The 11,909-nt window shown below is 37.1% G+C and overlaps 2 protein-coding genes across 3 annotated transcripts; both read right to left on the bottom strand.

Annotated features, from left to right (window-relative positions):
• Positions 1-360: 360 nt before the first annotated feature.
• LOC122838529 (5-hydroxytryptamine receptor 3A-like) lies at positions 361-6,333 on the bottom strand. 2 transcript variants are annotated; one of them, XM_044129240.1, is made up of 9 exons: positions 6,225-6,333; positions 5,913-6,073; positions 5,498-5,542; positions 5,186-5,292; positions 4,835-5,004; positions 4,474-4,634; positions 2,596-2,806; positions 1,678-1,884; positions 361-1,016 (listed from the first exon to the last, which is right to left on the bottom strand). In XM_044129240.1, exons 1-9 carry the CDS (start codon positions 6,283-6,285, stop codon positions 697-699), a joined length of 1,443 nt encoding a protein of 480 aa, XP_043985175.1. In that variant the 5' UTR covers positions 6,286-6,333; the 3' UTR covers positions 361-696. The 2 variants fall into 2 exon arrangements, with proteins under 2 accessions (XP_043985175.1, XP_043985176.1); XM_044129241.1 differs by lacking the exon at positions 1,678-1,884 and having other exon boundaries at positions 479-1,016; positions 6,225-6,317.
• A 377-nt stretch (positions 6,334-6,710) lies between these two features.
• Positions 6,711-11,206, bottom strand: LOC122838530 (5-hydroxytryptamine receptor 3A-like). The gene is made up of 9 exons (XM_044129242.1): positions 11,149-11,206; positions 10,585-10,748; positions 10,454-10,498; positions 10,262-10,371; positions 9,131-9,300; positions 8,856-9,016; positions 8,223-8,433; positions 7,573-7,863; positions 6,711-7,352 (listed from the first exon to the last, which is right to left on the bottom strand). Exons 1-9 carry the CDS (start codon positions 11,201-11,203, stop codon positions 7,135-7,137), a joined length of 1,425 nt encoding a protein of 474 aa, XP_043985177.1. The 5' UTR covers positions 11,204-11,206; the 3' UTR covers positions 6,711-7,134.
• Positions 11,207-11,909: the final 703 nt, after the last annotated feature.

Below are 11,909 nucleotides of genomic sequence, written 5' to 3' on the forward strand. Positions count from 1 at the left end.
TACGACTGTAACAAATCTGTGCAGGGTCTCTGCTTTCTTCACCACTGCTATGCATTCACTTTGTCTTATGAGAGCATTTTCACCTCTAAATTCACAGATGCATGACAAAATGTCAGCATGAAACAACAGTCAATGATTTGCAGATGGTTTTATATTTGGCAATTTTCTCATCCAAATACATTAATTTAATGTATCGTTTTCAGCCATAAATATGTTGTTAGCCAGTTTTTAGGCAAAAAAAAAATATGTTTGCTACAGCTGTTGTGAAATATGCTGATTATTTCTAATACTCAGACTTATGTTTTCACTGAGTTTAACTTTATAAGATCATTGCTTTAAAACAAAAACAAACAAAAACGCTTTTCTAATCTTGTAATCTATTACTTTTAATGACTTACAAACAAAATGTACATTGGTGCAAAAAAAAAAAAAATCAGAAAAATGAACAAAAATAAAATCAATTTTTTATTACTTCAGATAAAGTATTATAATCCTTTTAATGCTATGAATAAAATCATTAAAAAAATGTAAAATTTTTCACCACTCTACATAGAATCTCCCTGAAGAGAAGCTTAACTGTATGTAACTGAGTTTAAATAAAGGTAACCTCTGTTTCATTTGGTTTTATGGAAATGAGCAGATTTGATAGAAATAAAAACATTAAACTCTTGGTATTTTTATCCCTTCAGATGTAACTTATGGGGCATATGTATTATTCCAGATCCAGATACCTGTAATGGTGATGAAGCTCGCAATGATGAAGACTATGTACAAGTAAAACAGCAGACGGTCGATTACTATTCCAATCATTTGCCATTCTTCTGCGGTTCTGGACCCCTGGAAGTGTTTGTCCACCTGGAGACGGATGGCTGAGAGATGTCTGGTTAGCTTCTTCAGCTCCTCCAGAGCCGGCTCTGGGGGAGCTGCAGGAGAGGTGGACGCTTTCACTGGTTGTGGTTCCTTTGAGATGTCCTGGTTTCCTGAGATGGTGACGGAGTTTGTGTTTGCTGTTGGATCTGAGGAAACAAGAGGATTTCTGATGGCTTTACACCATTTTTGATACATGCAATTGAAAATCGAACGGCCATTTTTAAAAGTTTGTCTACAGGCAAAGAAAAGTTTATTTTTAACTTTTTTCAGGAAGAAAAAAGCTTGTCTTGTGATTCTGTTTTTCTATGTGTGTATTGTTTGGTTTAAAGCCTTTCTAAATTCATTCTTGATTTCTGTAATACAGATTTATGGTGATGAAAGAAGGTAGCTTTTGATTGCACTTTTTTTATTTGCTTTCTGTACTGAAAACATCTGAATACATTTGAGACATAAGAATGTATTCAGAATGTATGCACTTTTTATGCAACACCAGCAAAAGTGTTGAAACTTTATCCGGTGGTTCATTTCAAAAATAATTGTGAGTTTCATTTCTATGCAGAGGGTTAATGTCCTCTTTCTTTTCTGTAACTTTTGCCTGGTGTTTTATATACAGTATTGAGATATTTCTGTGTGCACAAAAGTTGTTAATAAAGGGAAAATAAATATACATATTTAAAACTTGAAATGCTCTTTGTTGGAGATATGAAACTTGCATTTAATCTACTACTTAGAATTTGTTCGAATCCCAAACTTCACAACAAATATGGCGTTTGCTGTGATTCTTATTTATTTCACAAAATACTTTACCTTTGTAAGACGGGTTGAGGCAGACTGTAACTCTGTTGCTCTTCTTTGGAGACAAACAAACAACAATGGCGAGATAACGCAGCACCAGTACGCTCAGCCAGTGAGGCACAGCACTGTACTGGCTGGAGCTGAACTGGATGTTGGTGATGAAGACCGTCTCCAGGAGGCTGGCCACCATCAGAGCCAGGCTGATGGAGAAGAACACGTCTGTAGGAAACATCAGAGTAATTTAGACTGACCCAAGTTATTAAATCTGACTTGATTTATCCTCAATGAGGAGATTGCTCATTAAATATATTTTGCTGGAGGATACTTCACGCTTGTTTTTGTATGTTTGTATGTATTTATTTGGGAGTGAGAAACCTGATCAGGAAACAAAGTTTAGATAACAACTAGATAAACCTGCTGCTCATGTCCTCACAGACAGCAGGTTGACATAATTTTAGAGGCGTGTCTGTCACACACACAGAGAGCATAGCTCAAGTTAAGCAAAGTCACTGACTCATTTCTGTTTAGATCAGAACTTTCTTATAAGATCTAAACATGATGCCTGTGCAAACATTGCTATTGATGAAGTGTGCTGTTCAATAGAAAAATGGATGAAGTGTGAGGCTGAGCCAACACAGACTGAACATTTAGACTGAAGGAGAAACTTTATCTGGTTAAAGAAACAATCATATGCTATTGATTGCTGTTTTGTCCCTTTGCTTGTGATTGTTAATCAAACCTCTTTAGTACTTTTTCTCACTGGAGTTTTTGTAATACTGTTGTGTAGATTATGAATATACTTCAGACTCTATTTCTATCAAATATCATTGAATGCTTTTGCAGCTGTAACTGACGTGCACCTTTTAGAGGAACAATTTAGCTGTATTGTATGCAAAATTGAAGATGTACCAAATCTAAGGTGTCCCTTACTGATCAGGGGTGTCCTGCCTCCTGTGACTGGCAGCAAGTCGTTCATGATGAGCAGGAAGACGGTGTAGCCGAGGATGAGGGTCATCTTGAAAGAGGCTCTGTCCACACTCTGAGGAGGCAGCAGGAAGCTGATGAGATCCACAGTGACGAGAAAGCAACTGGGGACCAGCAGGTTCACCACGTAAAGGATTGGTCTGCGGCGCAGGACCAGCTGCAGATGATACACAGGAAGGACACAGCGATAGTATAGAGCTCAAAGTCCTTCACCATAGTACACTACACTACACTATCCCACACTATACTATACTACACTACACTATACCACACTATACTATCCCACACTATACTATCCCACACTATACTATCCCACACTACACTATACCACACTATACTATCCCACACTATACTATCCCACACTACACTATCCCACACTATACTATCCCACACTATACTATCCCACACTACACTATACCACACTATACTGTACCACACTACACTATCCCACACTATACTATCCCACACTACACTATACCACACTACACTATACCACACTACACTATACCACACTACACTATACCACACTACACTATACCACACTATACTGTACCACACTATACTGTACCACACTACACTATACCACACTATACTGTACCACACTATACTATACCACACTATACTATACCACACTACACTATACCACACTACACTATACCACACTATACTGTACCACACTATACTGTACCACACTACACTATACCACACTATACTGTACCACACTACACTATACCACACTATACTATACCACACTACACTATACCACACTACACTATACCACACTATACTGTACCACACTATACTGTACCACACTATACTGTACCACACTACACTATACCACACTATACTATACCACACTATACTATACCACACTATACTGTACCACACTATACTATACCACACTATACTGTACCACACTATACTGTACCACACTATACTATACCACACTACACTATACCACACTATACTATACCACACTATACTATACCACACTATACTATACCACACTATACTGTACCACACTACACTATACCACACTATACTATACCTCACTATACTGTACCACACTATACCACACTATACTATACCACACTATACTATACCACACTATACTGTACCACACTATATTATACCACACTACACTATACCACACTATACTATACCACACTATACTGTACCACACTATACTATATTGCTCTGTACTTTACCACACTATGTTACATTTTACTAAACTTTATTCACAATGCTATATTATATATTGACCATACTGCACCACACATTGCCATGCAATACTGCACTATACTATATTATGCCCTGGTGTGCTATTCCTTGTTTTACTATACCACACTATGTTATAATATACAAAATTATACTATACTCTACTAATGTATTACTCTATTCAACACAGCGCTATTTTATGTTACGCTATACTATAGTTTACTATAATACGCTATACTATTACACACTACGACATAATATGCTAAACTATGCTGTGTTAGGCTATGCTAAACTTTACTGTAATATACTATACTATACCAGGCCACCACATAATGTGCATAGTAACATCTCATGCTAGACAATTTTATATTTTGTTTTGCTGTAATTCTGAATCTGTCGATTTCTTTCCTCAAAGAAAAATCATTTTCACAGAAAGCTAAAATTAAAGCAGAATCTGTTTTAGTCATACATTTGTCCCTGTTTTAAATGAGTGTTTCTTGATTCTGGAACTGTTGTAACTGCAGTTTTGACATGCATGCCTTTTTACAAAAAAACAAAAAAAAAAAACAAAAACAAGAAACATATAATAGCAAAAACCAAGCCCACCTGAAACTTGAGTTCAGAGTAGCTTCCTACATCGAGCTCCAGTTCGGAAGGAAACACTTTTATTTCGGAGAGTTCCCACGCTCCGTTTGTTTCCAGCACACCTTTGGATCCACTTAGAGTCTCTTCTCCTGTCCTGCCAGGAAGCATCTGTATTTCCGAAGCTTGACAAACATTCATTTTCAGAGCTCAGTAGTCAGTCAATAGCCATTGAAAGTGAAACACTTTGCTACTATACACTTACAATATAAACGTATAATATTTCATAGGTAAAAACTTGCTTTCACATCAAAATATAACAAGGAAGCACCACAGAGTTCAGATATAATTCTTTTGTAATGGAAATGTTGTATAGTTTTCTCACCAAAGTGTAAATATGACCCAAACGTCAACGTGCAATATTGGATATCAAATGGAAAGTTGTAGATTTCCAGCTTGCAGGAGCTGACCACTCTGATGGGTTTATCATCATAAACATGACCTGTGTTGTTTAAGTAAACGTAGGGAGTTTGAGGAGATTTGTTCTCATCCATACTGAAATAAAAAAGAAAAGCGAGACAAAATAAACTGAGTTTTGTTCCTGGCTGTTCTAAAAACATTTTGATTAAAACTTCCCTTGTAATACTAAGTTACTGTGAAATAAAGTTGTTAGATAATACTTCTTTAATATTTCTAATAGAAACCCCACCAAAGAATGAAAACAGATTAGACCTACAACTCTGAGATGTGAACATCTGGAACCCAAAGCTTTTCCCGAAGTACAGAGACTCTTTCAGTTCCACATTTCTGCTCATCCCAGCTGAGTCCTGGTATGTTCCACTCCTATGTCATTACAAAAAAAAAAAACCCTGCTCAGGAGATTAATCACATCAAACAGAAGTTCATTATTATTGCAACGGAGAATTAGATCAAATTTCACATTGTATATTTAATAAAAAACATATGCATAGAGAGAAAATGTTGAGATTCTGCAGAAATTTGCTTTGTTATTATGAGCTTTGTATCAATTAGTTCATTATTTTCTTACCAGAACTTGCCATAAAAAAGTTGTCAGTGTTTGGGCTTTTTCATCCTAGAAATGAAACATTTTTTAAATTACTGCAAGATGATGATGAGTATGACCACTGTTCAGTGCTTTTGAATACATACAGAAAGCTAATTTAACCAGTCTTACAAATACATATCTATAGGTAAATAATTATCTTAAAGAACATAAGTTACTTCTAGGCTCTTGTGTGGGTCTGCTCTCTCTTTCCAAAACCCCATGCATGTACAGGCCGGTTCTGCTGGAGATTTTCTCTCTTAAAGGAAGTTGATCTTTCTTTCTATGTCACCATTTAAGTTAGCAACTCGACGTAATCAACCATCCACTCTCACCACATGCTGGCCCGTTTACATTGTTGGCAAAAATTCTTTTCGATGAATGAATAGTTTGGACTCACCACTCCTAAAATCCCAACCACAGTGATGCTGAGTGTTATTCTGAGCGGCTCTGAGAAGTTTGCGACAGGTGGGATGAGGTTCTTACGGAATAACTGGTCTTCAAGCTCCTTAAACAGGGACTCGGGGGATGGACTGGAGCAGTTTAAAGCTGCTACACAACCTTTGAAAAGGAGACATGAAATTAAAACATAATTTATAGCAGATAAAATAAAATTCTACTTCCTATGTTATTTGCATCTACATATTGAGACAAGACTTAATGTAGAAATATAAAAACAAGACAAAATGTACATGTCAAAAGATTGTCTTACCGTGAAACAGATTGAAAAAAATAAGGATTAGTGCAAGAGGTTGGATATTTGAACTCTTCATGATTTTCACACCAGGTTCTTTAGATTATGTTCTGTAGACCAACTCATCAACCGGAGATGTCTCTGTTCTTGTCACATGATTTCATCCGTAACCGTTACCTCCTCCAGCAGCTAATATTGACTTTTGGGACACTGGTGCATGACTCACGTCCTTTACTGCCTCTGTAGTATCTTATGGCTGTATTTGCGTAAAGATAGTGTTTGGATTTACAACTGGTTCTTAAATTCTTTCAGGATACACTTCTGTGACATGAATCAACAACAAACTAATTTAAACTGCAAACTTCTTCCATTAAAAATAATGGACAATTAAAAAAAACAAACTACCAAGACACAATAATAAATGTACAACTATGCAATGACTCAGGTTAAAATTATAGTACACACATACAAAAAAAAAGACATAATAGAAGCTCTGGCTTCTCATTTTATATTATTGTCATATTTTATTTAAATGATGTTAACAGCAAAAATTGCTAAATAAATAATGTCATTTATTCATGGCATATTTCTACATGACATGCTGATATACATATAAATGTGTTTGCTAAAGTATGGATGGTACATAAGAGTACATAGGAAAAAAAAGGTAACAGTTAAGAACTTTCTGACAAAATAAACTTTAAAACAAATGAGAAATTGACTTCAATCACAATTTTCTGTTAATCAAAATGTATTTTTTTTTTTTATAACTGCTGCACATATTATAACTTTAAAACACAAAATACATACAGTTTCAACAACAAACACAAACTCCATCACTATCTCAGGAAACCAAGTCTGAGTATATTTGTAATAAATACACCTTACATCAGGTTGTGATTATTTGACACATTTGATCCGTGTTCAGTTAGGTCTGACTGATCCAGATGCACCACATGGTGATAATGACCATGGCGTAGCAGCTGATCAGAAGCAGGTAGATGCGGAAGAGCAGGAAGTCGAGGACGTATCCTACATGACACCACTGGTCCAGCAGCTCGCTCTCCTTCTGCACCGACAGAAGATGTGCGTGGAGGTCCTTCAGGTACTGACAGATCAGCTGCAGCTCGGGCAGAGAAACTGTGTCTACACAGAGGAGACGGAATCCAGATTAGTGCTTTTTTTACCCTCAAAATGAACAGGTTTGCACATTGCAAATGTAAAAAGACTAGGACACCCTTCTTACAAAATAAAAATATACATTTCCTGATATTTCCAATCCAGTTTTTATTTATCTCTGAAAAATATAATGATTTAATAAAAGGTAAAAAAAAAAATCTGATGTACATTCTAATTCCCTGCTTACCTCCGTTGTAGGTTCGGCGCCTGTCGGCTGCTTGGCTGACTGGCTGGATGACCCACGCGCCTGTGCTGCCGTTTGAACTCTCAGGTTTGTCTTCTCGTGTTTTAAGAGTGGGAGAAACACCTTCGGGCCACCGGTAGCAGATCATGGTTGCGATATATTTGAGGACAATGACTCTAACCCAGTTTGGAACGTCCTTATACTTCATGGAGCTGTGATGGAGGACGTTGGTGATGATGACCGTCTCCAGGAGACTGATGACCATGAGAGCCAGACACACGGAGAAATAGATACCTGATGAAGATGAATAAGTAACACGTTAAAGCTGCAGTATGGCGTTTTCAAAAAGCAAAGAGCAAAAGGGTGAACACAAGAGTGATTAACAGCGGTAAAACCCTCCTCCTGGCTCTGATTGGTCACTTCTGACTGAGTGGGTTCTGCAGGTCCTGCGAGAAAGCAGAGGACCTCAAATTTTTCACAAATTATCTGTCATTATACTGTCATATTGTCAAATTTGACAAATATATAAAAACATTTCTTTACAAAAGTTACTTTGACTATGTTACAAAATCTTCTAGCAGTTTGGTAACAAACTCTTTTTAACCAACACAGACCTGATTTTATAACAGTATGCCCTTAACACAATCCCTGACCTATAAGGGGCGTCCCATTAGCTGTGCTGGGCAGCAGGTCGTTCATAATGAGCAGGAAAACAGTGTAACCCAGGATCAAGGTCATTTTGAAGGAGGCCCGGTCCACACTGTGGGGGGGCAGGTAGAAGGACAGAATGTCAATGAGCATGAGGAAGGAGCTCGGGATCAGCAGGTTGACCACGTAGAGCACCGGGCGCCGCCTTATGACCACCTAATGGACAAGAGAAAAACAGTCAGCCTAAAGTGAGCTAATTTTAATTCGTGCACATTTACACACCTGTGGTTTTGATTTATGCTGAATCCTAAAGGAAGTTCATGACCTTTTAGCTGTGACGTCACATTTTCTACACCTGAATACTCTGCTGCCATTTTGATTGTATGGAAGCACAAATGACTCGACTGTTTTCAAAAGATAATCTATTGCTGGATATTGAACTGGCTCTCTCAAGGTGCTCTCTAATGCTGCTCCTAGGCAACAATTTTTACTAATATACTGTCAACATGCCAGATGCAATATTGGATTGAAAGTCACTTACTTTCAATCCAATATTGCAGACAACAAACCACAGTTCCCTAGCAACAGGATTTGTACATTTAAATCTGGTAAAATCAGTAAAAATTAATTTCTCAAACCCAAAAGGTGATGATGTCCCACTCGTCGATCCCAAACTGCAGGATGGACGTCTCCCCCAGTATTTCCACCAGCTCCCACTCTCCACTGGCTTCCAGGTATTGCTTTGAGTTTTCTGACATCTCGCTAAAAGTCAGAGCTGGACTGACTCTCACGTCACGTACTGAGAACAAGAATTACCAGGCAGTGTGAGCGAGCGCAGCAATAAGAAGAATGTTGATATTGGCTCCCCGTTGTTTATTTTTTTCTTGTTAAAACACCAAGAAAGCTTTCCTACTTGTATGCATGTAGGAGCCAAATGTGAATGTGCAGTTCTGCACATCAAAAGGAAAGCTGAAGATCTCCAGGTTGCAGGCTGAGACAAGCCGCAGCATCCTGTCCCAGCGAATGTGTCCTGTGTGGTTCACGTAGACGTAAGGACACGCCTGGGAAACATCATCATCCACACTTGGAAGGCGGTGGAGGAGGAAGCAGCAAGGGACAATGAAGTAGATTAGGAGATGTATTTTCACAGAAAACATAATGTCTGTTTACTGCGTGGCCCTCGTATGTATGCCTGTGTTTTTTATTTGTATGATCTGGATAACTTTATGATGAACTGCTTTGAATTCTCCAGAGTTTGCATACCTCCTTATTATAAGGCTCTAGATGAGAGGTGCAAACATTCAAGATGTTTCTGCTGTGTTTTAGGAGAAGCTCTTTGAGTTTGATCTGTGCAGCAGATCCAGGAGGGAACACCAGACATCCCACTCCTCAGGGACTTCCTCCAGCTTATTCTGGGGGATTCCCAGACTTTCCCAACCCAAGCAGGACATATAGTCTCTCCAAGCAAATTCTGGTTTAGTAGTTTAAAATTTTGTCACCATTAAAGTATAACTCTAGGGTTTTAATTAGTCTCAGGCCTGTTTGCAGCTCTAACTCTGCCATACAAACAGGCTGAAAGAAAGGGGAGGGGCAGGGACCCATGCTGCAGTTCCAGCAACACTAACATTATCAAACGATACACACAAATACAGTCATCTGCAAAATGTATGCAGCATGACTCCTTATCAACTGACACACATTAAAGGCAGCATGGTTTTTATAAATACGCCCAACCAGCTTGTTTTCTTCTGAGAAGATATTTCATATCACCATAATGCAGATCCTTATATACTTTATGTATCCACGTTGAGTCTTAGTTTATCTGTGAACTTGCATAACTTCTCTATCTTGAAAGAGCAGTTTCTACTTCTGCTTAAGTAGAAGTTGCACTGTCCAATATGTGAGACACTCAAAGTTAAAGATGCACTGAAACAGTAAACATCATGACATTCAGTTACTATCTAAATGAATGTTGAAGGTCCATGAATGCTAAAAAATAAATCAAGCAAAAAAAAAAAACACACAAAAAAAACAGGTAACTTACAACTCATAAACAATGATGTCTGGAGACCACAACTCTTTGACAGGGAGAGAAATCCTGGTGACACCGTCACACTCCTCAGGCTCCCAAACTAAATACTCGTTGTGCCAGAACTGCAGCCAGCAAACAGAAATAAATGTCAGTGAACTTCCTAATCAGTGTAAACCGAATTATCTATGCATGTATGAAACCTACCAGTCTGAGCCACAAAAACGTAGTGAGTAACTGAGCCTTTTCATTCTGAAAAGCAGAAAATAAGGAATGATTGTGGCACATCCTATTAGATTATTGGTTAATTTTCTCTCAGTTTGCAGATATTTACTCACCACTCCAAGGACAGCGTACAGCGTGAAGGAGATGTTGGCGATGGTGGGGTTACTGAGATTTACAGCTGGCCTGAAGGGCTGCATGTCAAACACAGCCTGCATGGAATCGTGAGTCGGACCACTTCTGTCTTCTTTACACACCAGTTTACCATAACATCTTGTAACTGTGCAGAAATAAATTAAACTGTCTATAACCTGTCTATGATCTCACTTATAAAAACTTTACATTCTATTTTTAGAGTAAGAATGAAAAACAGTGAATCAAGGCTAAATTATAGAAAAACAGTCAAGCTATAATCACACACCGTTAAACTTAAAACTAAAATAAGGAGCTTGATCAATATTATTACATAAGTGGGAATTCACAAAAATTTATTTTAATAATTTTGACGTTTTATGAATCATCAGAAAATGTCCTGATTTGAAATTTGATCCCATATATTGAACCAGCAATACAGAAAAGATTCAACTCAAACACCAGGGGATGTTTTAAAATTAATTTAACAGAAAACAGGTGTTTGTGGCAAACAACAACAAAAAAAGAGTAAATGAGGTTTTAATTACCTGCCAGTAAGAGCAACCCTGAAGTGAAGCTGAGGCTCTGCTGAAACAGAATCATGCTGCAAACACGGGTTTAACAGCATGCACTGAAAAACTCCTGCTACCATTGAGCGCACACACACCGAGACTCCTGTTTTTGTTACTTACAGGAACATCACTGTGGAAAGAAAATCCTGTGAGACTAAACCACAGTCTAACCATAACTACTGGCCAAATATTTAATCAAAGCTACACCAAACCACTCACCTAAAATTCATTTATACGTTTTGTAAAAAAAAAAAGTTGGATCTAAAATTCCTTATAGATTTTTATTTTATGTATTATACACATATTGTGTGCTTGCATTTTCTATTTTCTTTTTTATTAATTATGTCAAAAGTTGATTTTATATTGGATTTTAATGCATTTTATTCTTATGAGTACATATAATAATAATAATAATAATAATAATAATAATAATAATAATAATAATAATAATAATAATAATAATAATAATAATAATAATAATATATTATTATTATTATTATTATTGTTATTATTATTATTATTATTATTATAAAAACAATCCATTATGGACCAAAAACAAAATAAGGGCAGAAACAAGTTGTTATTTCACACCTACAATGAGCACTCATCCATTTTATTTTTCAGCACCTTCACCTGCAGGGAATCACATCCTGTTCCAGTTCCGCATTGATTAATTATGGGCTCATCTGGGATTTATAGTTGGCTTAAAAAACTAATTATTCACAATTTCACGACTG

This window comes from Gambusia affinis, linkage group LG10, assembly GCF_019740435.1.
Source record: "Gambusia affinis linkage group LG10, SWU_Gaff_1.0, whole genome shotgun sequence".
NCBI lineage: Eukaryota > Metazoa > Chordata > Actinopteri > Cyprinodontiformes > Poeciliidae > Gambusia > Gambusia affinis.